The 27,457-nt window shown below is 50.7% G+C and overlaps 1 protein-coding gene across 1 annotated transcript in view; it reads right to left on the reverse strand.

Annotated features, from left to right (window-relative positions):
* Positions 1-17,077: 17,077 nt before the first annotated feature.
* Positions 17,078-27,457, reverse strand: part of cdk19 (cyclin dependent kinase 19) — a 150,783-nt gene continuing 140,403 nt past the window's right edge. Inside the window, exons 12-13 of the mRNA XM_078400264.1 lie at positions 26,355-26,612; positions 17,078-19,309 (exon numbers count right to left, since the gene is read on the reverse strand). Coding sequence (XP_078256390.1) covers positions 19,193-19,309; positions 26,355-26,612 — 375 coding nt within the window. The 3' untranslated portion in view covers positions 17,078-19,192. The remainder of the gene's footprint in view (positions 19,310-26,354; positions 26,613-27,457) is intronic.

Below are 27,457 nucleotides of genomic sequence, written 5' to 3' on the forward strand. Positions count from 1 at the left end.
ATCATCGGCACTTTGTACCACTCAGTCTGCCTTGTATCAATAAACGCAGTATTGAAATAAAATAACCCATTGTCCTTGTGGTTAAATGGGCATGTAGCATCAGTCGTATATCCGCTTGGGTAACTTACAACTAGGGTTGCCAACAGTCCCACATTAGCCGGGACATCCAGTATATTGGGCTAAATTGGTTTGTCCCTTACGGGACCGCCCTTGTGCTGTATTAGGCCCAGGGGGCGCTGTAGGCCCAGACAGTGTAGGCCCAGGGGGCGCTGTAGGCCCGGACACTGTAGGCCCGGACACTGTAGGCCCGGACACTGTAGGCCCAGACAGTGTAGGCCCAGACAGTGTAGGCCCGGACACTGTAGGCCCAGACAGTGTAGGCCCAGGGGGCGCTGTAGGCCCGGACACTGTAGGCCCGGACACTGTAGGCCCAGACAGTGTAGGCCCAGACACTGTAGGCCCGGACACTGTAGGCCCGGACACTGTAGGCACGGACACTGTAGGCCCGGACACTGTAGGCCCGGACACTGTAGGCCCGGACAGTGTAGGCCCGGACACTGTAGGCCCGGACACTGTAGGCCCAGACAGTGTAGGCCCAGGGGGCGCTGTAGGCCCGGACACTGTAGGCCCGGACACTGTAGGCCCAGACACTGTAGGCCCAGACAGTGTAAGCCCAGGGGGTGCTGTAGTCCCAGACAGTGTAGGCCCGGACATTGTAGGCCTGGACACTGTAGGGCTGGACACTGTAGGCCCAGGGGGGTGCTGTAGTCCCAGACATTGTAGGCCTGGACAGTGTAGGCCCGGACACTGCAGGGTAGCGGGCCGCTGTAGGTCCGGACAGTGTAGGCCCGGGGGCCCGAGCGCCGCCTAACGGAGGTTGCATAGCAACCCATCTCCTGGCCCGGGCGGCCGCCGTTGGTGGAGCGGGAGCACGTGGCCACTGGCTGGGTGAGGTGACGTGGGGCTCGGGGCGGTGATGTCACCTTGTCCCGTATTTGGGAGTGAGGAAGTTGGCAACCCTATTTACAACACAACATAAACACTGAATTCTCCAATTGTAGGCCATTCTAACACCCCCATCCTTCTTCGCTTTCTCTCCCAACACCCCACCCCCTCTCCCCCCTCCCCCTCCCCCCCCCGACCCATCTGGGCTCGCACCTATTCCCCCCCCCTGCCCTCCACCTACATTCCTTCCTCCTGCTTCACAATTTGCTCCTCTTCAATCCTCTTGTCTCACACTATTCACCTTCCCAAAGAGAGAGTGTAGCTGGGCCAGATCCTCATACTGTATGATACAGGATTAAAGGAATAACATTTAGTGCAAAGTAAAGTTCGATCAACGATAAGAGTCTCCAGTGAGGTGGATCGTAGTTCAGCACTGCTCTCTGGTTGTGGTAGGATGGTTCAGTTGCCTGATAACAGCCGGGAAGAAACTGTCCCTGAATCTGGAGGTGTGCGTTTTCACACTTCTGTACCTCTTGCCCGATGGGAGAGGGGAGAAGAGGGAGTGGCCGGGGTGAGACTGGTCCTTGATGATGCTGCTGGCCTTGCCGAGGCAGCGTGAGGTGTAGATGGAGTCAGTGGGAGGGAGGTTGGTTTGTGTGATGGTCTGGGCTGGGTCCAGTAGATGAGGTGGTCAAGAGGGTTTCTGCACGTTGGCCTTCGTCAGTCGAGCATGGAAGTTGGACGGTCCAGTTACAGCTGTACGAGACAATGGTGAGACCACATTTCGAGTTTTGTGTTTAGATTTGATCACCCCCATTATAGGAAAGATGTGGTTAAGCTGGAAAAAAGGTGCAGAGAAGACCGAAATGGATGTTGCCAGGACTAGAGGGTGTGAGCTGTGGGGAGAGGTTGAGCAGGTTGGGTCTCTATTCCATGGAGCGCAGGAGGGTGAGGGGTGATCTTATAGAGGTGTACAAAATCATGAGAGGAATAGATCGGGTAGATGTATGGACTCTCACCCAGAGTTGGGGAATCGAGGACCAGAGGATATAATTTCAAGGGGTTAGAGGGGAAAAGATTTAATCGGAACCTGAGGGGCAACATTTTTACACAGAGGGTGGTGGGTGTATGGAACGAGCTGCCGGAGGAGGTAGTTGAGGAAGATACGATCACAACGTTCAAAAGATACTTTAGGGCGGTCACGGTGGCGCAGCGGTAGAGTTGCCGCCTTACAGCGCTCTCAGCGCTGGAGACCCAGGTTCCATCCCAACTACGGGCGCTGTCTGTACGGAGTTTGTACGTTCTCTCCGTGACCTGCGTGAGTTTTCTCCGAGATCTTCGGTTTCCAAAGACGTGCAGGTTTGTGGGTTAATTGGCTGGGTGTAAAACTGTAGTGGGTGATGTAGGACGGTGTTAGAAACATAGAAACATAGAAACATAGGTGCAGGAGTAGGCCATTCGGCCCTTCGAGCCTGTACGCACCGCCATTCAATATGATCATGGCTGATCATCCAACTCAGTATCCCGTACCTGCCTTCTCTCCATACCCCCTGATCCCTTTAGCCACCAGGGCCACATCTAACTCCCTCTTAAATATAGCCAATGAACTGGCCTCAACTACCTTCTGTGGCAGAGAATTCCACAGATTCACCACTCTCAGTGTGAAAAAAAACATTCTCATCTCGGTCCTAAAAGACTTCCCCCTTATCCTTAAACTGTGACCCCTTGTTCTGGACTTCCCCAACATCGGGAACAATCTTCCTGCATCTAGCCTGTCCAACCCCTTAAGAATTTTGTAAGTTTCTATAAGATCCCCCCTCAATCTTCTAAATTCCAGCGAGTACAAGCCGAGTCTATCCAGTCTTTCTTCATATGAAAGTCCTGCCATCCCAGGGATCAATCTGGTGATCCTTCTCTGTACTCCCTGTGTGCGGGGATCGCTGATCGGCACGGACCCGGCGGGCCAAAGGGCCTGTTTCCCAGCTGTGTCTCAAGAGTCTAAAGTAAATCTCAGAAGGCTTTGTGTTCATTTTATGCTTCATTATTAACCATTAATTTCTCCTGCCATCAGCGACATTGCATCGTGTCACCGGCTGATTCATCAGTAAACGAGTCGTCTTTTAGTTCCCTCGAGCACCTACTTGCAAAGTTAATGAGGATTTGGCAGCCAATTTCTTTTTCTGGAAAGTTAGAAGGACTTAACAAAATCACAGAAGTTTGATTGTTTAAATATACATAGTGGCCCTGCCTTGCCATCCTTTGTAAATTGAATAGCAATGGGGTGGGTGTCCATTCACTTACTAAAGCAAAATTAATCAAAACAAACTACAGATTGGCTGTTACAAAATGTTTAGTTTAGTTTAGTTTAGAGGTACAGCGCGGAAACAGGCCCTTCGGCCCACCGGGTCCGCGCCGACCAGCGATCCCCGCACACTAACACTATCCTACACACACTAGGGACATAGAAAACATAGACAATAGGTGCAGGAGGAGACCATTCGGCCCTTCGAGCCAGCACCGCCATTCATTGTGATCGTGGCTGATCATCCACAATCAGTAACCCGTGCCTGCCTTCTCCCCATACCCCTTGATTCCGCTAGTCCCTAGAGCTCTATCTAACTCTCTTTTAAATTCATCCAGTGAATTTACGGAGTGTGGGAGGAAACCGAAGATCTTGGAGAAAACCCAAGCAGGTCAATAGACAATAGGTGCAGGAGGAGGCCATTCGGCCCTTCGAGCTAGCACCACCATTCAATGTGATCATGGCAGATCATTCTCAATCAGTACCCTGTTCCTGCCTTCTCCCCATATCAAGAGGAGAACGTACAAACTCCGTACAGACAGCACCCGTAGTCGGGATGGAACCCGGGTCTCCGGCGCTGTGTGGCAATGTATGAATGAAATGAAGGCATTGTGCATTACTAAATTAATGCTACACTGGAACAAGAACAGGCTGAGAATAATTTACAAGTTAATTCCTATAACTACAACATTCTACAAAACTAAGTAAGAGGCTTTTCTTGGGCTTGAAAATTAAAAATGATTTCAAAAGAACCTAGCTGAAATATGCCAAAGAAAATGTAAGCCTGTTTATTGACCTTTTAAAGTTTGATAGATCTTTCTGTGCTTTTTATTACAAGCCTGAACTCTTTAGTTGTGTAATGCAACAGAGAATTTACCACACACGATCACAATCGAGCCATTCACAGTGAATAGATACATGATAAGGTTGTGGTAGGATGGTTCAGTTGCCTGATAACAGCTGGGAAGAAACTGCCCCTGAATCTGGAGGTGTGCGTTTTCACACTTCTGTACCTCTTGCCTGATGGGAGAGGGGAGAAGAGGGAGTGGCCGGGGTGAGACTGGTCCTTGATTATGCTGTTGGCCTTGCCGAGGCAGCGTGAGGTGTAGATGGAGTCAGAGGAGGGAGGTTGGTTTGTGTGATGGTCTGGGCTGCGTCCACAATTCACTGTAATTTCTTGCGGTCTTGTTTGGAGCTGTTCCCAAACCAAGCTGTGACACATCCTGACGAAACGCCTTCTAATGTCAACATAGAAACAAGGGACTAGTGTTGGTGGAACATGCTGGTGGACGTGGACAGGTTGTGCCTGTTTTCACACCGAATTACTCTCGTTGGTTTAGTTTGCTGTAGTTTATTGTCACGTGTACCGAGGTACAGTGAAAAGCTTTTGTTGCGTGCTAACCAGTCAGCGGAAAGACAACACACGATTACAATCGAGCCATTCACAGTGTACAGATACACGACAAGGGAATAAGGTAATGCCAGTAAAAGCTAGATAAAGCCAGAGTCTGCCACTCCATCATTGCAGATGGGGGTTTACACAAAGTGTTGGAGTAGGAAAATAACTCCAACAGCAAAATGCTGGTTCAAATCGAAGGTAGACACAAAATGCTGGAGTAACTCAGCGGGTCAAGCAGCATCTCAGGAGAGAAGGGATGGGTGACGTTTCGGGTGGAGACCCTTCTTCAGATTGATTCAGTGCACTTCTTCAGTAGTGTTGGAGTAGCTCAATGGGTGGGGCAGTATCTCCGGAGAAACATGGAAAATAGGTGCAGGAATAGGCCATTCGGCCCTTCAAGCCAGCACCGCCACTCAATGTGATCATGGCTGATCATCCACAATCAGTAACCCACAATCTAACTCTCTCTCTTGAAAGGTACTTGTGAACACGGATGGGTGACGTTTTGGGTCGGGACCCTTCTTCGGACCGCTTGTGGTGGGGTGGGGAAGAAGGCTGGAAGAGAGGTGTATCAGGTCAAAGTGTGGTTGGTACTGGGTGGGCCCAAGAGAGGGTGGGCCCAAGAGAGGGTGGGCCCAAGGGAGGGTGGGCCCAAGGGAGGGTGGGCCCAAGGGAGGGTGGGCCCATGGGAGGGTGGGCCCATGGGAGGGTGGGCCCAAGGGAGGGTGGGCCCAAGAGAGGGTGGGCCCATGGGAGGGTGGGCCCAAGGGAGGGTGGGCCCATGGGAGGGTGGGCCCAAGGGAGGGTGGGCCCATGGGAGGGTGGGCCCATGGGAGGGTGGGCGCACGGGAGGGTGGGTCCATGGGAGGGTGGGTCCATGGGAGGGTGGGCCCATTAAAGGGTGGGCCCAAGGGAGGGTGGGCCCAAGGGAGGGTGGGCCCAAGGGAGGGTGGGTCCATGGGAGGGTGGGCCCAAGAGAGGGAGGGTGCACGGGAGGGTGGGTCCAAGAGAGGGAGGGCCCATGGGAGGGAGGGCCCATGGGAGGGTGGGTCCAAGAGAGGGAGGGCCCATGGGAGGGAGGGCCCAACAGAGGGTGGTGGGCCCAAGAGAGGGAGGGCCCATGGGAGGGTGGGTCCATGGGAGGGTGGGCCCAAGGGAGGGTGGGCCCAAGGGAGGGTGGGCCCAACAGAGGGTGGTGGGCCCAAGAGAGGGAGGGCCCATGGGAGGGTGGGTCCATGGGAGGGTGGGCCCAAGGGAGGGTGGGCCCATGGGAGGGTGGGTCCATGGGAGGGTGGGCCCAAGGGAGGGTGGGCCCAACAGAGGGTGGTGGGCCCAAGAGAGGGAGGGCCCATGGGAGGGTGGGTCCATGGGAGGGTGGGCCCAAGAGAGGGTGGGCCCAAAGGAGGGTGGGCCCATGGGAGGGTGGGTCCATGAGAGGGTGGGTTCATGAGAAGGTGGGTCCATGGGAGGGTGGGCCCATGGGAGGGTGGGCCCAAGAGAGGGTGGGCCCATGGGAGGGTGGGCCCAAGAGAGGGTGGGCCCATGGGAGGGTGGGTCCATGGGAGGGTGGGCCCAAGAGAGGGTGGGTCCATGGGAGGGTGGGCCCATGGGCAGATGGTGACATCTACCCAAGGTTGGTGCTAGTTTTGCCCTTGAGGATCGACACCCCGTCACCAATATCATTGAGGCAAAATACCCCGAGGCCTTGTTCATCAGGGCTGTCACGGTGGCGCAGCAGTAGAGTTGCTGCCTTACAGCGAATGCAGCGCCGGAGACCCGGGTTCCATCCCGACCACGGGCGCTGTCTGTACGGAGTTTGTACGTTCTCCCCGTGACCGCGTGGGTTTTCTCCGAGATCTTCGGTTTCCTCCCACACTCCAAAGACGTACAGGTTTGTAGGTTAATTGGCTTTGTAAATGTAAAAATTGTCCCTAGTGGGTGTAGGATAGTGTTAGTGTGCGGGGATCGCTGGGCGGCACGGACCCCGTGGGCCGAAGGGCCTTTTCCGCGCTGTATCTCTAAAACTAAAACTAAAACTAAATAATAGCCAGAGACCTCAATCAGGCCAACCTGCAGTGTGCAATTCCACAGCACCTCCAGAAACATAGCAGTGTGTAAAATCATGAGGGGAACAGATCGGGGAGACGCACAGAGTCTATGACCAAGAGTTGAGGAATCGAGGACCAGAGGACATAGGTTCAAGGTGAGGAGGGGAAGATTTAATAGGAATCCGAGGGGCAATTTTTTCACACAGAGGGTGGTGGGTGTATGGAACGAGCTGTCGGAGGAGGTAGTTGAGGCTGGGATTATCACATTTAGACAGGTACATGGATAGGACAGGTTTAGAGTGATGTGGGCCAAACGCGGGCAGACAATAGACAATAGACAATAGGTGCAGGAGGAGGCCATTTGGCCCTTCGAGCCAGCACCGCCATTCAATGTGATCATGGCTGATCATTGTCAACCAGTAGCAAGTGTGGAGGGGCTTGTGTATGGAGGAAGATGATACCTGTGTTCCCCAACCAGGGACCACCATGAGGTCCACTACCAGGTGAAGTCCATGCCTGCAGTGGTCAAGTCAAACAAACCCGAGCGCCGCAAGAAATCTATCTACGGCTTCTGCAAGGCCGTTAAAGATGCCAGGAGGGAATTGTGGATGATGCTGGAGTCCTAGAATAACTACAAGGACACCCATAGATGGTGGCAAGGCTTACAGTCCACATCGGGCGACAGTGTGAAGGTGGCCATTATCGCCCGTAACAATGGCTCCCTCCCAAACCACCTCAATGCATTCTGCATTCTACTTGGGTGTCACGGTGGCGCAGCGGTAGAGTTGCTGCCTCACAGTGCCGGAGACTCGGATTCCATCCCGACTACGGGCGCCTCTGTACGGAGTTTGTACGTTCTCCCCGTGACCTGCGTGGGTTTTCTCCGAGATCTTCGGTTTCCTCCCACGCTCCAAAGATGTGCAGGTTTGTGGGTAAATTGGCTTGGTGTTAACGTAACTTGTCCCTAGTGGGTATAGGGTAGTGTTAATATGCGGGGATCGCTGGTCGGACTGGATTCAAAAGGTTGTTTCTATGCTGTATCTCTAAACTAAACTAAAACCTGCGTGGGTTTTCTCCGGGTGCTCTGGTTTCCTCCCACACTTCAAAGGCGTGCATGTTTGTAGGTTAATTGTCTTCGGGAAAAAATTGTAAATTGTCCCCAGTGTGTGTAGGATATTGCAAGTGCGCAGGGAATTCTGGTCGGCACAGACTCGGTGGGCCGAAGGGCCTGTTTCCGCGCTGTATAAACTAAACTAAACTAAACTAAAAAATCCCACTTTGAAACTGGTCCTCTGGGTGACGTCTCCCATCCTGACAAGCTTATTCTGAAGAAGGGTCTCGACCCGAAACGTCACCTATTCCTTTTCTCCAGAGATGCTGTCCGACCCGCTGAGTTACTCCAGCATTTTGTGTCTGTCTTAAGCTTATTTTCATTTCAGAGGTGTAAGAAAATAAATGCAGGTGCTGGTACAAATCGAAGGTATTTATTTCACAAAATGCTGGAGTAACTGGAATACACTGGAATTTAGAAAGATGAGAGGGGATCTTATCGAAACGTATAAGATTATTAAGGGGTTGGACACGTTAGAGGCAGGAAACATGTTCCCAATGTTGGGGGAGTCCAGAACCAGGGGCCACAGTTTAAGAATAAGGGGTCGGCCATTTAGAACTGAGATGAGGAAAAACATTTTCAGTCAGAGAGTTGTGAATCTGTGGAATTCTCTGCCTCAAAAGGCAGTGGAGGCCAATTCTCTGAATGCATTCAAAAGAGAGCTAGATAGAGCTCTTAAGGATAGCGGAGTCAGGGGGTATGGGGAGAAGGCAGGAACGGAGTACTGATTGAGAATGATCAGCCATGATCACATTGAATGGCGGTGCTGGCTCGAAGGGCCGAATGGCCTACTCCTGCACCTATTGTCTATTGTCTATTGACCATTTGTGGGACATCTGTGTGAAGGCTGCCACCTAATGGCAAATTCAGTGCATAGCAATTAGGAGCAGGTAAAATCACACGACACCTTCCAGCCTGATTGTCCGTTCAATAATATAATGGCCTATATCCCTCGAAACGCAAACCTTTCCTGTCCATTGCTGAGTCATGAGGTCGGCGTGGAAACAGGCCCTTCGGCCCAACTTGCCCACTTGACTGAGTTTGGTTATTCTGCAAGTAGGAATATCATTGTTCTATCTGGGACTCTTGACTCTCTCTCTCTCTCAGACTTACTTTAGACTTTTGAGATACAGCGTCGAAACAGGCCCTTCGGCCCACCCACCGAGTCCGTGCCGACCAGCGATCACCCTGCACACCAACACTACCCTGCCCACACTGGGGACAATTTACAATTCCACCACAGCCGATTAACCTACAAGCCAGCGGTTCATTAGCAGTCTGTTTGTCTTTTTTCCTTTTTTCCTTTTTTTTTGTGTTGTGTGTCGGCGTTGGGATGGTTTTTATATATATTTTTGGTTGTGTATGTGTGGGAGGGGGTGGTGGTGTGGGGGGGGGGGGGACTTTTCTCTTCCTCACGGCGCGGGGTGCGGCTCGGCTGCGGGGCCTAACATCGCCCGGTGCGGCTTGGCCGCTGGACTTTACATTGCCCGGTGCGGCTTGGCCGCTGGACTTAACAGTGCCCGGTGCGGCTCGGCCGCGGGACTTTACATCGCCTGGTGCGGCTTGGCCGCTGGACTTAACAGTGCCCGGTGCGGCTCGGCCGCGGGACTTAACATCGCCCGGTGCAGCTTGGCCGCTGGACTTAACATCGCCCGGTGCGGCACGGCCGCGGGACTTTACATCGCTGGTGCGGCTCGACTGCGGGACTTAACATCGCCCGGTGCGGCTCGACCACGGGACTTAACATCGCCCGGTGCGGCTCGACCACGGGACTTAACATCGCCCGGTGCGGCTCGGCCACGGGACTTTACATCGCCCGGTGCGGCTCGGCCACCGGACTTAGCTGCGCAAGGCTTGGTCGCGGGCCTTTCATCGCCCGGTTCGGCCGCGGGACGTTTCAGCGCCCGGTGCGGGGACTGTGCGGGTCGGTCGGGGACGAGCTGTCTGTCCGTGGGCGTGGGGAAGAGAGTGGAAGTTTTGTTGCCTCCATCACAGTGAGGGGGTGTTTGGAGTCACTGTGATGGACGTTTGTGTTGGGGCTATGTGTCTTGTGTTCTTTTTTTCTATGACTGCTATGTAGTTTTGTTCGGTACTTCGGTGCCGAACGACAAATAAAGCTCTGTTATACCTGTTATACCTGTTATAAACCTGTACGTCTTTGGAGTGTGGGAGGAAACCGGAGCGCCCGGAGAAAACCCACGTGGTCACGGGGAGAAAGTACAAACTCCGTACAGGCAGCACCCGTAGTCGGGATGGAAGCCGGGTCTCTGGTGCTGTGGGGCAGCAACTCTACCGCTGCTCCACCGTCTCTGTGACGTTTGGTGTAACGACACATGCAGCACACGTACTTTATCATCAGCCAAATGTCGTCGTGTGTGAGGTTTAGTTATTTTCCTGGAGGTGGGCCCTCAGGGCAAGGTGAGACTCAGAACCTGGTGGTGAGACCCTGTCCTGACTGCCAGCAATCTTTCGCTAGGGTGAGGCTGTTCTCCAGAGTGCTGAGGGGGCAGGAGATGGAGGATTTGGACCCAGTGTCATGAAGATGAACGACTGATGGATGGTGCTGATGGAGTGCACCTTGTAGACGGGCCTGCAGGTGGCAGTGTTGCCCACGACATATCTTCAGAGAAAAACACAAAGTGCTGGAGTAACTCAGTGCGTCGGACAGCATCTGCGGAGAAGATAGACCTCATGTGGGATGGTAGTGCAGCGGTAGAGTTACTGCCTTACAGTGCCACAGGCCCGGCTTCCATCCTGACTACGGGCGCCGTCTGTAATGAGTTTGTATGTTCTCCCCGTGACCGCGTGGGTTTTCTCCAGGTGCTCCGGTTTCCCCCACACTCCAAAGACGTACAGGTTTGCAGGTTAATTGGCTTCTGTAAATTGCTCCTGGTGTATAGGAAGTGAATAGGAAAGTGGGATATCATAGAACTGGTGTGAATGGGTGATCGTCTGTCGGCACGGACTCGGTGGGCCGAAGGGCCTGTTTCCTTGCTGTATCTCTGAACAAAACTAGATTAAAGGTTCCCATTGCCACCTCCCAGCAGCTATCTCCACCTTCACCCTCCCTCCCTCCCTTCCATGGCCCCATCTGCCTCCTTTTCCCTGTCGGCCTCTTTCCATCATCCACCCCTCTCCACACTCCACTCCACTCCCTCCCCTACCAGTGTGGGAAGGAACAGCAGATGCTGGTTTACACCGAAGGTAGACACAGAGTGCTGGAGTAACTCAGCGGGTCAGGCAGCATCTGTGGAGAACATGGATAGGTGACGTTTCACAGAGTGCTGGAGTAACTCAGCGGGTCAGGCAGCATCTGTGGAGAACATGGATAGGTGACGTTTCACAGAGTGCTGGAGTAACTCAGCAAATCTACCGCTGCTCCACCGTGTTACCCGAAGGTCTATTCTGGTAAACCTTTTTGTAATATTAAGATTCTTTTTATTTCGTCTTTTATTTTGAGGAAAATGCCCCAGTAATCATTCTCTGCCTGAATCTATCAGGCCTTTGCTAAAAGACAACTTTTCTGTCTTTCTTATAGTGCGGCATGGTGGCGCAGCGGTAGAGTTGCTGCCTTGCAGCGCCGGAGACCCGGGTTCAATCCTGACTAGCGGTTCTGTCTGTATGGAGTTTGTACCTTCTCCACGTGACCGCGTGAATTTCCTCCGGGCGCTCCGGTTTCCTCCCACACTCCAAAGACGTGTTGGGTTTGTAGGTTAATCGGCTTCGGTTAAAATTGTAAAATTGTCCCCTGGAGTGTGCAGGATAGTGTCAGTGTGCGGGGATCGCCGGTCGGCGCGGATCGCTGGTGGGCCAAAAGGCCTGTTTCCACGCTGTATCTCTGAACTAAAGGAGAGAATTACCTTCCCACGTGGATCTTGTGTTTGGACGCTGTGTGTGTGTAACATGACCACAGACAGCAACTCCAAAGTGCAGTCACTTGCAATTAGGGTTGCCAACTGTCCCGTATTAGCCGGGACATCCCGTATTTTGGGCTAAAGTAGTTTGTCCCGTACGGGACCGCCCTTGTCCCGTATTAGTAAGGTTGCCAACTTCCTCACTCCCAAATAAGGGACAAAAAGTAACGTCACCGCCCCGCGCCCCACGTCACCTCACCCAGCCAGCGGCCACGTGCTCCCGCTCCACCAATGGCGGCCGCCCGGGCCGGGAGGGAGCATGTGGCCGCTGGCTGGGTGAGGTGACGTGGGGCGCGGGGCGATGACGTCACTTTGTCCCTTATTTGGGACTGAGGAAGTTGGCAACCCCACTTCCAATGTCAGTTCAGTGACTTCGACGACCCAAAGCTTTCAATAACTAACGCGCTAACTGACGGAGCAGGCAAAGCTCTCATTACAATCGAAGAAACAGAATAAATTCACAGAAGTCGTTTGCAAGTTTATTATAACAGTCTTTTATTTTAAACTCCAAAATTATTTTTGTACATTTGTTTTACGCTGAAAGCAGTCAGTTCTGATTTCTGATTTCTACCCCCAGTGCTGCCCACTGGCGTGTTTCGTAACGTAGTTTAACGTTATGAAATGGCAGCAACTGTGCTTCAGAAGCTCACAGGGCTGATACATAACACAGTAGTAAAAAACGAAGTCATACTCAGAAATGTAATGCTAGCGTTACCTTTCCAAGGCAAGACTGGGAATAACGTGCAGCTTCCACACAGTCACTAACTTATAATTAAATCCACGGTTAAACAATTCCTCACTCTCGTGCCTCCACTATGTAATACTCTTGTTCCTTTAGAGTCCCGGAAGACAATCGCTGCTAAAAAAAATTAAATATATTGGAATCATTTATTGAGAAGATAAATGGAGATAACTGTGCTTTCAGGTAAAACTAAGCTGAAGTGAATCCCTTTACTGTATAGATTAGTATAAATATTGTAGAATATACATCAGAATGTTTTATTCATCTACAAACGAATTAACATGTAAAAAATGGTCTCAGGCAATTCATTCAGGATCTTTGAAGTAGTGCTTGTTCCCTCTGTAAAATATACCCGAGGGAACCTATCTACAGATGGCTGCTACTTTAAAATGATTGCAGATTAGATACGTGTTTAAAACTTTCGTTTTTACAAATACAAATGAAGTTTAAACAGTTTTCGTTCTGAAATGCTCTAGTTGCACATAGTTATGCTACTGCTGAGGTAAAGGGTGCACAGAGGATTGTGGACACGAGTTCAGCGTGCACCAGGATCATTAATGAATGGTTTAATTGTGAAGCAAAGAACTGCAGATGCTGGTTTACACCGAAGATAACCGCAAAGTGCTGGAGTAACTCGGCGGGTCAGGCGGCATCTGTGGAGGTAAAGGCCGGGTGATGTTTCACAGAGTCACGTCTGAAGAAGGGTCAGCATTCAGAGTATTGTGTTGTGTTCAGTTCTGGGCGCTGCGTTATAGGAAAGATGTTGTCAAGCTGGAAAGGGTGTGGAGAAGATTTACCAGGATGTTGCCAGGACTCGGGGACCTGAGCTGTAGGGAGAGGGCGAACAGCTGGGACTCTATTCCTTGGAGCGCAGGAGGATGAGGGGTGATCTTGTAGAGGTGTATTAAATCAAGAGAGGAACAGATTGGGTGAATGCGCAGAATATCTTGTCCAGAGTAGGGGAATCGAGAACCAAAGGACACAGGTTTAAAATGAAGGGAAAAAGATTTAATAGGAACCTGAGGGGTAACCTTTTCATAAAAAGGGTGTACGGAACGAGCTGCCAGAGGAGGCAGGGACTATCACAATGTTTAAGAAACATTTGGACAGGTATATGGATAGGACAGGTTTAGAGGGATATAGGACAAACGTAGGCAGGTGGGACTAGTGTACATGGGACATATTGGTCGGTGTGGGCAGGTTGGGCCGAAGGGCCTGTTTCCGCACTGTATCACTCTGTGACTGAGGGTCCCGAGCCGAAACGTCACCCATCCTTTTCCTCCACAGAGGCTGCCTGACCCGCTGAGTTACTCTGGCACTTTGTGTGTGTCTTTGGTTTGATGAATAGTTGAGCTTGAAGGGGGCGGGCGAATCTGCTGTACAGTTCTCCTTATTGAAAGATTGCTCCTTTCATACAAGTTCTGGTAAACTAGTCCAGTGAGTAAGGTAGACACAAAATGCTGGAGTAACTCAGCGGCTCAGGCAGCATCTCGGGAAGAGAAGGAATGGGTGGCCCTTCGCGGGTCTCGACCCGAAACGTCACCCATTCCTTCTCTTCCCGAGATGCTGCCTGACCCGCTGAGTTACTCCAGCATTTTGTGCCTACCTTCCATTATAACCAGCTTCTGCAGTTTTTCTTCTTTCTACAGTGAGTACATTATTATACAACTGAAATCCCAGCTGCAGTGAATATTTTAAAAGCACTTAGCATTTGCAGGATGTAAACATTAAGGGAACAGGATATGAAATGGCATACAATACACAGTTCATTGTTTGATGCAGTCGAGGACACAGTGAAACACTTCTGGTGAGTGAAACATAGAAAATAGGTGCAGGAGGAGGCCATTTGGCCCCTCTGGTGAGTGAATGGACAGCAGTGGCCTGCACCTACCATCATACTCCCTTGTGCACGTGCTGGTGTTAAATGGGTGCTTAAGGAAACGCAGGAGCATTTCTGCCATTTTGATGCGCAAATGTAATTGTAGGTTTGCTTTCAGGACCCGACTAGTCCCGGAGTCATCTCAGTCTTTTTTCTTACTTGTGCACAGCACCAGCAGAGTCTAGGATGGATATCTTGCGAGAGGGGAAAATGGATGGGATTGGAAGGGCCGGCACGGTGGTGCAGCGGTAGAGTTGCTGCCTCACAGCGCCAGAGACCCGGCTTCCATCCTGACTACGGGTGCTGTCGGTACTTAGTTTGTACCTTCTCCCCGTGACTGTGTGGGTTTCCTCCGGGTGCTCCGGTTTCCTCCCACCAACATTTCTCCCCTCCCCCTCCACCAACATTCCTTCCTCCAGCTTCACAATTCGTAACTCTTCAACCCTTTTGTCTCACAGCGACTGTCTTTCCACGTCTGGCCTTTGTCCAACCATCTGCCCATCAAATAACCTCCCGCCCAAGTTGGCCGATTATCTCCCGCCCTGCCCCTGCTCTACTCCAGCTGACAGGAGAGTGTTGCTGAGAGGGAAAGATAGATCGCTCTATCTTGGGCGCTGTCTGTACAGAGTTTGTACCCTTCACCTGCCTGTTGTTTTCTCCTGGATCTTCGGTTTCCTCCCACACTCACTTCAAAGACGTACAGGTTTGCAGGTTAATTGGTTTGGTATAAATGTAAATTGTCCCTGGTGTGTGTAGGATAGTGTTACTGTGTGGTGATCGCTGGTCAGTGCGGACTCGGTGGGCCGAAGGGCCTGTTTCCACTCTGAACGAAACTGATAATGTTCCATACAGCTCATACCCGCGGCCACCCACGTTTGACCCCATTAGAGATGCTCCTACCCCCGCCCTCCCCACACACTAACAAGCCTCCGTCTCCCCTTCCACGTTCTGATGGGATTTATCTTTCTCCTTCCTGGGCTGCTGAGCATTTGCAGCATTTCTGAGTTTTTATTTTGGACGTGGAATATCAATGGTGCAGGAAGGAGCTGCAGATGCTGACTGACACCGAAGATAGACACAAAATGGTGGTGAAACTCAGTGGGACAGGCAGCATCTCTGGAGAGAAGGAATGGGTGTCGTTCTGGGTCGAGACCCTTCTTTAGACTCAATAAATAGAATCATTGGGTGACATTTCAGTGGTACTGAATTAACACAAACAGCAGAATTCTCCTCCAATCTAATTGTGTTTTCCAATCAGTCTGTAGGAAATGGAATCGTATCCAGCCACGATAAATTGTGTTCACAACTCATATTAACAAGCAAAAAAAGATGTTAAAAAGTCAATATTTTATGCAACATAGGCTGGAAACCATCGTGGCTGGAAGATATAGATGGATACAAGATCTTTAATTTAATCTCGGTGTTTAAAATGTTTCAGATGCTATTTTATCTTGCCATAAGTGGCAGGTGGGACTAGTGTAGATGGGGCATGTTGGTCGGCGTGGGCAAGTTGGGCCTGTTTCCACACTGTATGTCTCTATTAGTGTTAGATTACAATCTTGCACAACGAGGATGTTCCCAGGACTCGAGGGCCTGTGGTACAGGGAGAGGTTGAGCAGGCTGGGTCTATTCCTTGGAGCGCAGGAAGATGAGAGGTGATCTTATAGAGGTGTACAAAATCTTTAAGAGGAATAGACCGGGTAAATGCACAATCTCTTGCCCAGAGTAGAGGAATCGAGAACCAGAGAACATAGGTTTAAAGTGAGGCAGGAATGGTTTAATAGGAACCTGAGGGGAAGCATTTTCACGCAGAGGGTGGTGGGTGTATGGAACGAGCTGCCAGAGGAGGTAGTTGAGGTAGGGACTATCACAACGTTGAAGAAACATTTAGACAGGTGCATGGGTCTGGAGGGATATGGGCCAAACGCAGGCAGGTGGGACTAGTGTAGATGGGGCATGTGGGTCTGTGTGGGCACGTTGGGCCGGAGGGCCTGTTTCCACGCTGTTTCCAAGTTAGGAGGAGGGGGAGTTCAACGAGATCTGGGTGTCCTAGTGCATCAGTCAATGAAAGGAAGCATGCAGGTACAGCAGGCAGTGAAGAAAGCCAATGGAATGTTGGCCTTCGTAACAAGAGGAGTTGAGTATAGGAGCAAAGAGGTCCTTCTACATTTGTACCGGGCCCTGGTGAGACCGCACCTGGAGTACTGTGTGCAGTTTTGGTCTCCAAATTTGAGGAAGGATATTCTTGCTATGGAGGGCGTGCAGCGTAGGTTCACTAGGTTAATTCCCGGAATGGCGGGACTGTCGTATGTTGAAAGGCTGGAGCGATTGGGCTTGTATACACTGGAATTTAGAAGGATGAGGGGGGATCTTATTGAAACATATAAGATAATTAGGGGATTGGACACATTAGAGGCAGGAAACATGTTCCCAATGTTGGGGGAGTCCAGAACAAGGGGCCACAGTTTAAGAATAAGGGGTAGGCCATTTAGAACGGAGATGAGGAAGAACTTTTTCAGTCAGAGAGTGGTGAAGGTGTGGAATTCTCTGCCTCAGAAGGCAGTGGAGGCCAGTTCGTTGGATGCTTTCAAGAGAGAGCTGGATAGAGCTCTTAAGGATAGCGGAGTGAGGGGGTATGGGGAGAAGGCAGGAACGGGGTACTGATTGAGAGTGATCAGCCATGATCGCATTGAATGGCGGTGCTGGCTCGAAGGGCTGAATGGCCTACTCCTGCACCTATTGTCTATTGTCTATTGTCTATTGTCTATTGACTCTAACTGCACCAGACAATTAGCCTGTGATGGAGATGGGCGGTGGCAGGGCCAGCCACAGATGCCGCCGAGCTGGACGAGTGTGCCTGCCGTACAAAGTGAAGTCGGGTCTGTGGACGCATGTGCTTGACGTTGGGCAGATAGAGAGTGGACGAGGATGAAAGCTGAAGACTCCCTGAGTAACTGGCTTAGCTGGAGGCTCAACATGACAGGACAGGTTGCAATGAGATCAAGGAAGACAGCGATGAATGTTTAGACGATGTACAGATGTATCATTGTATAGCTTGTGTTCCAGTATCACAGACTTAGTTTACAAAAGCGCATACTGGCAGTTCAGGCACTTGGGTTGGTGCATCTGACTTGTGGGATCCACAATGTGGATCTCCTGGTCTGACGATGTATACGCCGATCAGCCAAAACATTATGACCACTGACAGGCGAAGTGAATAACATTGATTATCTTGTTACAATGGCACCTGTCAAGGGGTGGGATATATTAGGCAGCAAGTGAACAGTTAGTTCTTGAGGTTGGTGTGTTGGATGCAGGAGAAATGAGCAGGAGTAAAGACCTGAGCGACTTTGACAAGGGCCAAATTGTTATGGCCAGACGACTGGGTCAGAGCATCTCTGAAACGGCAAGGCTTGTGGGGTGCTCCCGGTCAGCAGTGGTGAGTACCGACCGACAGTGGTCCGAGGAGGGACAGGGTGTTGGGCGCCCAAGGCTCATCGATGCGCGAGGGCAACGAAGGCGATCCCGTCTGGTCCGAACCGACAGAAGGTCGACTGTGGCACAAGTCACAGAAAAATTTAACGGTGGTCACGGGAGGAATGTGTCACAATACACAGTGCATCGCACCCTGCTACGTATGGGGCTGCACACGGAGGACCAACAGCATATTAGGCGGGTGGTCATAATGTTTTGGCTCATCAGGTCATAATGTTTTGGCCGGTCGGTGTATTTATTAGTGCTGATGGAGCACAATGCCCCCTGCAGCCACAAACGTGGGTGAAGCTCGATCCTGGGGCTCTGCTCCACTAAAGGCGTGTCCCGTTGAAGCAGGTGGGTTACGTGGGGGCCGCGCTGGGACCTGCCACAGGCATCGAGCTCCACCTTGCTGCCTGAACACGCAAAACCAACGCTGTTCGCGCTCGATGCCAAACCCGCCGCTGTTTACATTTCAGCAACTCAAGTTTAAACACCTATAAGCAGGGCTGGCAAAGAAAACTTTCCCCCCCCCAAAAAAACCGGCATTTCCCCAGAACAGTTTTAGATGTGTAGCAACAAAAATGAAAAATATATATATATCAATTAAAAGTACAAGTTTAAAAAAAACACAAAAATATCGAGTGCTTAAAGAGTCACGTGATTAGTGATGTACCTAAAGATGTGTAGGAAAAAAACTGCAGATGCTGGTTAAAATTGAAGGTAGACACACAATGCTGGAGTAACTCAGCGGGACAGGCAGCATCTCTGGAGAGAAGGAATGGGTGACTTTCAATAGACAATAGACAATGGTGGTGCTGGCTCGAAGGGCCGAATGGCCTCCTCCTGCACCTATTGTCTAGTGTCTATTGAAACGTCACCCATTCCTTCTCTCCCGAGATGCTGCCTGACCCGTTGAGTTACCCCAGCATTGTGCGCATGTACCTAAACATGATGTGCACACGCGTGTTTTAAATGTTCTTTACACGTCAGCTCACAAAGTTGAATTCCTACATTTAGGTTGAGGGGAAGCAAGTGTAAAGCCTGTGATCGCATCACACCGTGCTCTAGATACTTCGTCAACTCAGTGAAGCTGGGTTTCAAACCAACCATCTTGCTCTTTGAGATACTTACACGTAACTTGACTGAAACAACCATGGCGGCGGGTGACTGGACAATTCCAGGCCGCCAAAAGTTTATTTCATTTGCCACCTTTTGTTTCTCTAATCATCTCTGCTAAATAATGCAAGTTTATACTTCAGAGGATAAGAGGCTTCACGTGCGTGGTCGAGTTCATTGGACTCCCCTTACGGGGACCTTTGTGCATGACGTTGCTGCAGATGTTCCTTTGATGTCGGCTCTGCCACCCTGTTGCTGATCAGTACCTGTGGGTCTGGTGAGGGTACTGAGAATTCTGCTGGCTGGACGAAGCATAGCCAGTGGTGCTCTGGGACTGCGAGGAACCCTGGACATTGCTTTGGTAACTCAAGCGAGGCTGCAAAGACCAAAAACACCGTTTCAGTACAACAAGATATGCTCCAGCTAATGATTCTACATTCTACATTTCAGTTCAGTGAAAGGCTTTCTTGTTGCGTGCCATCCAGTCAGCGGAAAGGCAATATGTGATTACAATCGTGCCATTTACAGTGTATAGATCGTGTAAGGAAATAACTGCAGATGCTGGTACAAATCGAAGGTATTTATTCACAAAATGCTGGAGTAACTCAGCAGGTCAGGCAGCATCTCAGGAGAGAAGGAATGGGCGACGTTTCGGGTCGAGACCCTTCTTTAAATACCATTGTGGCATTGAACGGGCTTTTCAATTGGCACATGGAAGTGCCGGGAATAGAGGGATACGGATCACGGCAGACCGATGAGATTATCTTAACCTGGCATCATGTTCGGCACAGACAGTGGGCTGAAGGGCCTCTTCCTGTGCTGTACTGTTCTATGTGTAAATCACACTAACGTCAGGGGGGGGGCTGGACAAAGGAAGGATATAGGTGGAGACAGGAAGATAGAGGGAGAACTGGGAAGGGGGAGGGGAAGAGAGGGACAGAGGAACTATCTAAAGTTGGAGAAGTCAATGTTCATACCGCTGGGCTGCAAGCTGCCCAAGTGAAATATGAGGTGCTGTTCCTCCAATTTCTCACTATGGCACTGGAGAAGGCCCATGACAGAAAGGTCAGACTGGGAATGGGAGGGGGAGTTGAAGTGCTCAACCACCGGGAGATCAGATTGGTTAACACGGACTGAGCGAACCACAGCAAGTTTTCCACTGGATCTCCCCCTTCCCCCTCTAGCCCAGGCAACCCTAACTACTCCCCACATCGGTCCTCATGCCCCCCTCTGACCCCTCTCACCCTGGCCACAAACTCTTTGAAGCACTTCCCTCTGGAAGGCGACTCCGGACTGTCAAAGCAGCCACAGCCAGACATAAAAACAGCGTTTTTCCACGAGTAGTAGCTCTCCTCAACAACCAAAAGTCTGTAGCCTTTTTTTGCTCTTGTTTATTTCACTCTAGGTTTCCGACATTTTAGCTCTGGACAGTGTAGGCCCGGAGGCCCGGGCGCCGCCCAACGGAGGTTGCGTAGCAACCCGCCTCCCGGCCTGGGTGGCCGCCATTGGTGGAACGGGAGCACGTGACCGCTGGCTGAGTGAGGTCATGTGGGGCGTGGGGCGGTGACGCCACCTTATCCTGTATTTGGGAGTGAGATAGTTGGCACCCCTAGGGGTGGTGGTGGAGTCAGATACCATGGTAGACACAAAATGCTGGAGTAACTCAGCAGGTCAGGCAGCATCTCTGGAGAGAAGGAATGGGCGACGTTGCGGGTCGAGACCCTTCTTCAAATACCATAGTGGCATTTAACAGGCTTTTCAATTGGCACATGGAAGTGCCGGGAATAGAGGGATACGCATCACTGCAGACCGATGAGATTATCTTAACCTGGCATCATGTTCGGCACAGACAGTGGGCTGAAGGGCCTCTTCCTGTGCTGTACTGTTCTATGTGTAAATCACACTGCCACAGATTCCTTCATTCCACTCTTTCTGTCGGATGAAAGATACATACGTTTGAAAGCATGTATTGTCGAATTCAAGAACAACCTGTGAGCAGTTTTGGGCCCCGTATCTGAGGAAGGAAGTGCTGGCATTGGAGAGGGTCCAGGGGAGGTTTACGAGAACGATCCCAGGAATAAGTGGGTTAACAGAAGATGCGTTTCACGACACTGGACTGGAGTTTAGAAGAATGAGGGGGGACCTCATTGAAACTTACCGAATCGTGGAAAGCCTGGATAGAGTGGATGTGGAGAGGATGTTTCAATAGACAATAGGTGCAGGAGGAGGCCATTCGGCCCTTCCAGCCAGCACCGCCATTCAATGTGATCATGGCTGATCATTCTCAATCACTACCCCGTTCCTGCCTTCTCCCCATACCCCCTGACTCCACTATCCATAAGAGCTCTATCTAACTCTCTCTTGAATGCATTCAGAAAATTGGCCTCCACTGCCTTCTGAGGCAGAGAATTCCACAGATTCATAACTCTCTGACTGAAAAAGTTTTCCCTCATCTCCGTTCTAAATGGCCTACCACTAGGATCAGAGGTTATAGCTTCAGAATAAAAGGACATACCTTTAGAAAGGAGCCGAGGAGCAATTTCTTTGCTCAGAGGGTGGTGAATGTGTGGAACTCTTTGCCACAGACGACCAGCGGAGGCCAAGCCAATGGATAGATAGATTCTTGATTAGTACGGGTGTCAGGGGAGAAGGCAGGAGAATGGGGTTGTGAGGGAGAGTTAGATCAGCCATGATGGAATGGTGGAGTAGACTTGATGGGTCGAATGGCCTAATTCTGCTCCTAGAACATATGAACTTCTTGCCCACTGTTATCGGCCTACTGGGTCAAAGGTACTTTGTAGTCACGAGTGCCTTAGGCTCGGGTGTGGTCCTAATCATCCAGCCTACCGCATGGCATGCCTTGTGCTGGTTTTAATTGCACTTTCTCTGTAAAGCTGCAACACCACATTCTGCACTTGGTTATTCCTCTGGTCTGTTTCCAATAACACTCGTGAGTAGATTATGATATCCTGCAGGCTTGACATTTTGTACATACTATCAATTCAACACAAAAATAAACCAAGGACTTACAAAACGCACAGAAATCATTTCTCAATATTTATAGCACAGAAACAAAAGATCAACGGAGTCGCTTCGAAACAACTCCAACAGTTAAATCATTTACAAACTATGTTAAAAATCGCACTTGTTTCGCTTAGTTTTATAAATAGCAATCACAATTGATGAAAGGATGAGCACAGCTGATTGCAGAACCCTGCTCATTGGAACACGCGCAGTACTTCACGTGAGGACTGGGGCTGCACGGTGGCGCAGCGGTAGAGTTGCTGCCTTACAACGCTTACAGCGCCAGAGACCCGACTTTCATCCTGACTACGGGCGCTGTCTGTACGGAGTTTGTACCTTCTCCCCGTGACCTGCGTGGGTTTTCTCCGAGATCTTCGGTTTCCTCCCACACTCCAAAGACGTACAGGTTTGTCGGTTGATAGAGCTCTTAAGGATAGCGGAGTCAGGGGGTATGGGGAGAAGGCAGGAACGGGGTACTGATTGAGAATGATCAGCCATGATCACATTGAATGGCGGTGCTGGCTCGAAGGGCCGAATGGCCTCCTCCTGCACCTATTGTCTATTGTCTATTGATTGGCTTGGTATACATGTAGATTGTCCCGAGTGTGTGTAGGATAGTGTTAATGCGCGGGGAATCGCTGGTCAGTGTGGACTCGGTGGGCCAAAGGGCCTGTTTCCGCACTGTATCTCTAAACTAAAAAAACACTGCAGCAGATCAAGGAAACAGATTTCAGTTTTAGAGATACAGCACAGAAACAGATCCTTTGGCCGAACGTGTCCGTGCCAATCTGTGATCACCCGTACACTAATTCTATCCTACACACACTAGGGACGATTTACAGAAGCCAATTAACCTATAAACCTGCACATCTTTGGAGTGTGGGACGAAACCAGAGCACACAGAGAAAACCCGCGCAGGTCACGGGGAGAACGTACAAACTCCATACAGACAGCACCCGTAGTTGGGATGAAACCCGGGTCTCTGGCGCTGTACGGTGCCAACTCTACCGCTGCACCACCGTGCTTCCAACCACTACAACTGTTCCCAGGATGGTTTTGCTAGCGACATTCTGATCCCAGAGAAGTATCTGGGCCTCACATACCTTTATTAGCTGGCACTCATTTCAAGAGGGCTAGAATACAAAAAAACAGGGGTGTAGTGCTGAGGCTCTATAAGGCGCTGGTCAGGCCGCATTTGGAGTATTGTGGGCAATTTTGGGCACCGTATCTGAGGAAGGACGTGCTGGCTCTGGAGAGGGTCCAGAGGAGGTTTACAGTAATGATCTCAGGATTGAGTGGGTTAACATGATGATCGTTTGACGGCACTCACTGGAGCTTAGAAGAATGAGGGGGGACCTCATTGAAACTTACCGAATAGAAACGTAGAAAATAGGTGCAGGAGGAGGCCATTCGGCCCTTTGAGCCAGCACTGCCATTCATTGTGATCATGGCTGATCATCTACAATCAGTGACCTGTGACTGCATTTCCCCCATATCCCTTGATTCCACTAGCCCCTAGAGCTCTATCTAATAGTGAAAGGCTTGGATAGAGTGGATGTGGAGAGGATGTTTCCACTGGTGGGAGAGTCTAGGACTAGAGGTCATAACCTCCGAGTTAAAGAACGTTCCTTTAGGAAGGAGATCAGGAGGAATTTCTTTAGTCAAAGGGTGGAATTCATTGCCACAGACGGCTGTGGAGGCCAAGTCAGTGGATATTTTTAAGGCAGAGTTAGAAAGATTCTTGATTAGTACGGGTGTCAGGGGTTACGGGGAGAAGGCAGGAGAATGGGGTTAGGAGGGAGAGATAGATCAGCCATGATTGAATGGTGGAGTAGATGATGGGCTGAATGGCCTAATTCTGCTCGCATCACTTCTGAACGTATAGCCTTATGTGCAGAGCTGGAGACTTAGTGCTGCAATGTGTGATCTGGGTGGGTAGCAACGAGCAATGGATACAGCGAGCGTAATGATTTATTGCCCACTTGTAAATTCTTTATCGTTCACTCCACCATGTGGTCGAGGTTCCCAAACTCCCACAGATGAAAGTCTTTGGCTGATTTCGCTTCCCACCTCCTTTGAACCATCCTTCATGCCACTTCCTCTGAGACATCCCTTGCTGGTTCCCCACTTTGCCCCCTCCTTTGATGTCCTCCTGTCTCTCGGACTGAAACTGGAAAGGGGGCAGAGATTTACCAGGATGTTGCCAGGACTCGAAAAAAACCCATCCCGTATACATTCCAGCAAATCCCCCTCCTCAGCACTGCTACCGATTTGGTTGGTCCAATCTATATGTAGATTAAAGTCACCCATGATAACCGCTGTACAAAGGAGTGTAATTCTAAACTAATTTTACCTAGTTTTATAGTGAGCAAGAAAGGGTGAGGTTATGCAGTGAATGTGCAGATCTAGATTTTTAAATTTATTTTAGAGATACAGCGCAGAAACAGGCCCTTCGGCCCACTGGGCCCGCGCCGCCCAGCGTTCCCCGCACACTAACACCATCCTACACCCACTAGGGACAATTATTACATTTGCCCATTCAATTAACCTAAATACCTGTACGTCTTTGGAGTGTGGGAGGAAACCGAAGATCTCTGAGAAAACCCACGCAGGTCACGGGGAGAACGTACAAACTCCGTACAGACGGCGCCCGTAGTCAGGATCGAACCTGAGTCTCCGGCGCTGCATTCGCTGTAAGGTGGCAACTCTACCGCCACGCCACCGTGCCGCCCGGACTTCAGTTGTTGTACACTCTGACATGGTTGATGGAGGACAAGTGCTTTAGCCCTGTGCGGTCATCGATAAGTCACAAGTTGAAGCAGTCGAGGTTTTGCCTGGTGCTTTCCGATGTTTTTCTAAGGGCGTTATTCCCAGTATTTCTCCACAGATTTGTTCACTTACTGCTTCCAAGATGGCGCCCAACCCAGGCGAGTATTTGTGTGCTGGCCACAGAAGCAGATCTACAATCATATATTACAATCGCTCCACACTCTTAAACCTCTCCCTGATCTGTACACTGTCAATGGCTCGATTGTAATTATGTACAGGTGCTCCCCGGCTTACGATGCTTTGACTTACGATATTTCGGCTTTGCGATGGTGTAAACGGCAGCGAGCCGCGGCGAACTGCAGCTCGCTTCCGGCCACGTGATCACGTGTATTCAATGCATTTCGACGTGCGATATTTTCGGTTTACGATGGGTTTCTCGGAACGTGACCCCATCATAAATTGAGGAGCACCAGTATTGTCTTTCCGCTGACCGGTTAGCACTCAACAAAAGCTTTTCACTGTACCTCGGTACGCGTGACAAGAAACTACACTGAACTGAATTTTGCTGTTTGCAACAAACAACAAGATGATCAACAACATTTTCCAAGGTGAGGGGAGAAAGATTTAATAGGAACGTGAGGGGCAACCTTTTCACACAGGGGGTGGTGGGCGTAAGGAACGAGCTGCCGGAGGAGGTGCTTGAGGCAGGGACTATACCGGCATTTAAAAGACACTTGGACAGATACATTGAGAGGCCAGGCTTGGAGGGATATGGGCCAAACGTGGGCAGGTGGGACTAGTGTAGATGGGCATCTTGGTTGGCCTGTTTCCATGCTGTGTGATTCCGTCACTCTATGACAGTGTCAGGGCCATTTTATTTGGAGGGCTGATGAATGTGGAATACTTCTATAGGGAGAGGTTGAGCAAGCTGGGACTCTATTCCTTGTAGCGAAGGAGGATGAGGGGTGATCTTATAGAGGTGTATAAAATCATGAGAGGGTAGATGCACAGGGTCTCTTGCCCAGAGTGGGGGAATCGAGAACCAGAGGGCATAGGTTTAAGGTGAAGGGGAAAAAATTTAATAGGAGCCTGAGGGGTAACTTTTCCACACAGAGGGTGGTGGGTGTATGGAACGAGCTGCCAGAGGAGGTAGTTGTGGCTGGCACTATCGCAACGTTTAAGAAATAATTGGACAGGTACATGTATAGAACAGGGATATGGGCCAAATGCGGGCAGGTGGGACTAGAGTAGATGGGACATCTCTCTGGTTTTTTCTCACACAGAGAGTGGTGAATCTGTGGAATTCTCTGCCACAGAAGGTAGTTGAGGCCAGTTCATTGGCTATATTTAAGAAGGAGTTAGATGTGGCCCTTGTGGCTAAGGGGATCAGGGGGTATGGAGAGAAGGCAGGTACGGGATACTGAGTTGGATGATCAGCCATGATCATATTGAATGGCGGTGCGTACAGGCTCGAAGGGCCGAATGGCCTACTCCTGCACCTAATTTCTATGTTTCTATGTTTCTATGACATGTTGGTTGGTGTGGGAGAGTTGTCCTGTTTCCATGCTGTGTGACTGTGTGACCGTGTGGGGGTAGTTTTACGTGGGGTGGTGATGAAAGTGGAGTACCTGATAATCGGCAGCCATGGCCTGGGCGCCGGAGGTAGTGGCGGATGTCCCAAGACGAGGCTTCTTGGTGGGAGGCCCCTGGCTGAGACCACTGTCCTGGTTGTGTTGGAGACCCACCGCTGCCGTCCCACTGCCCACACCGCCAGCGCCCCCGGCCGCCGTGCCGTTGGTCTGCGAGCTGCTTTGTTGCTGGGCTGCCTGCTGCTGCTGCTGGTTCTGCTGGGCTGTCTGCTGGTGCTGCTGGGGTTGCTGCTGATTCTGCGTGAAAGTAGAGCAATAACATTTTAGAAACATAGAAAATAGGTGCAGGAGTAGGCCATCCGGCCCTTCGAGCCTGCACCGCCATTCAATATGATCATGGCTGATAGAATGTCCATGTACATGGTGTTGGGGGGAGGGTGTTGACGTGGATAGAGAATTGATTGGCAGACGGGAAGCACGGCGGCACGGTGGCGCAGCGGTAGAGTTGCTGCCTTACAGCAAATGCAGCGCCGGAGACTCAGGTTCGATCCTGACTACGGGCGCCGTCTGTACGGAGTTTGTACGTTCTCCCCGTGACCTGCGTGGGTTTTCTCCGAGATCTTCGGTTTCCTCCCACACTCCAAAGACGTACAGGTATGTAGGTTAATTGGCTGGGCAAATGTAAAAATTGTCCCTAGTGGGTGTAGGATAGTGTTAATGTGCGGAGATCGCTGGGCGGCGCGGACCCGGTGGGACGAAGGGCCTGTTTCTGCGCTGTATCTCTAAAATTTTTAAAGAGCAACGAAAAAAAGCAAAGAGTAGGAGTAAACGGGTCCTTTTCAGAACGGCAGGCAGTGGCGAGTGGAGTGCCGCAAGGCTCGGTGCTGAGGCCGCAACTGTTTACCATATATATTAATGATTTGGATGAAGGAGTTAGAAGTAACACTAGCAAGTTTGCAGATGACACAAAACTGGGTGGCAGTCAATGGTGTCAGGTTAGGTAAGGGGGAAGTGCAGCGAGACTTGGGTGTCCTTGTACACCAGTCACTGAAAGTTGCCGTGCAGGTACAGCAGGCAGTGAAGAAAGCTAACGGCATGTTGGCCTTCATAACGAGAGGATTTCAGTATAGGAGTAAAGAGGT

Source organism: Rhinoraja longicauda, chromosome 5 (genome assembly GCF_053455715.1).
Source record: "Rhinoraja longicauda isolate Sanriku21f chromosome 5, sRhiLon1.1, whole genome shotgun sequence".
Classification (NCBI taxonomy): Eukaryota; Metazoa; Chordata; class Chondrichthyes; order Rajiformes; family Arhynchobatidae; genus Rhinoraja; species Rhinoraja longicauda.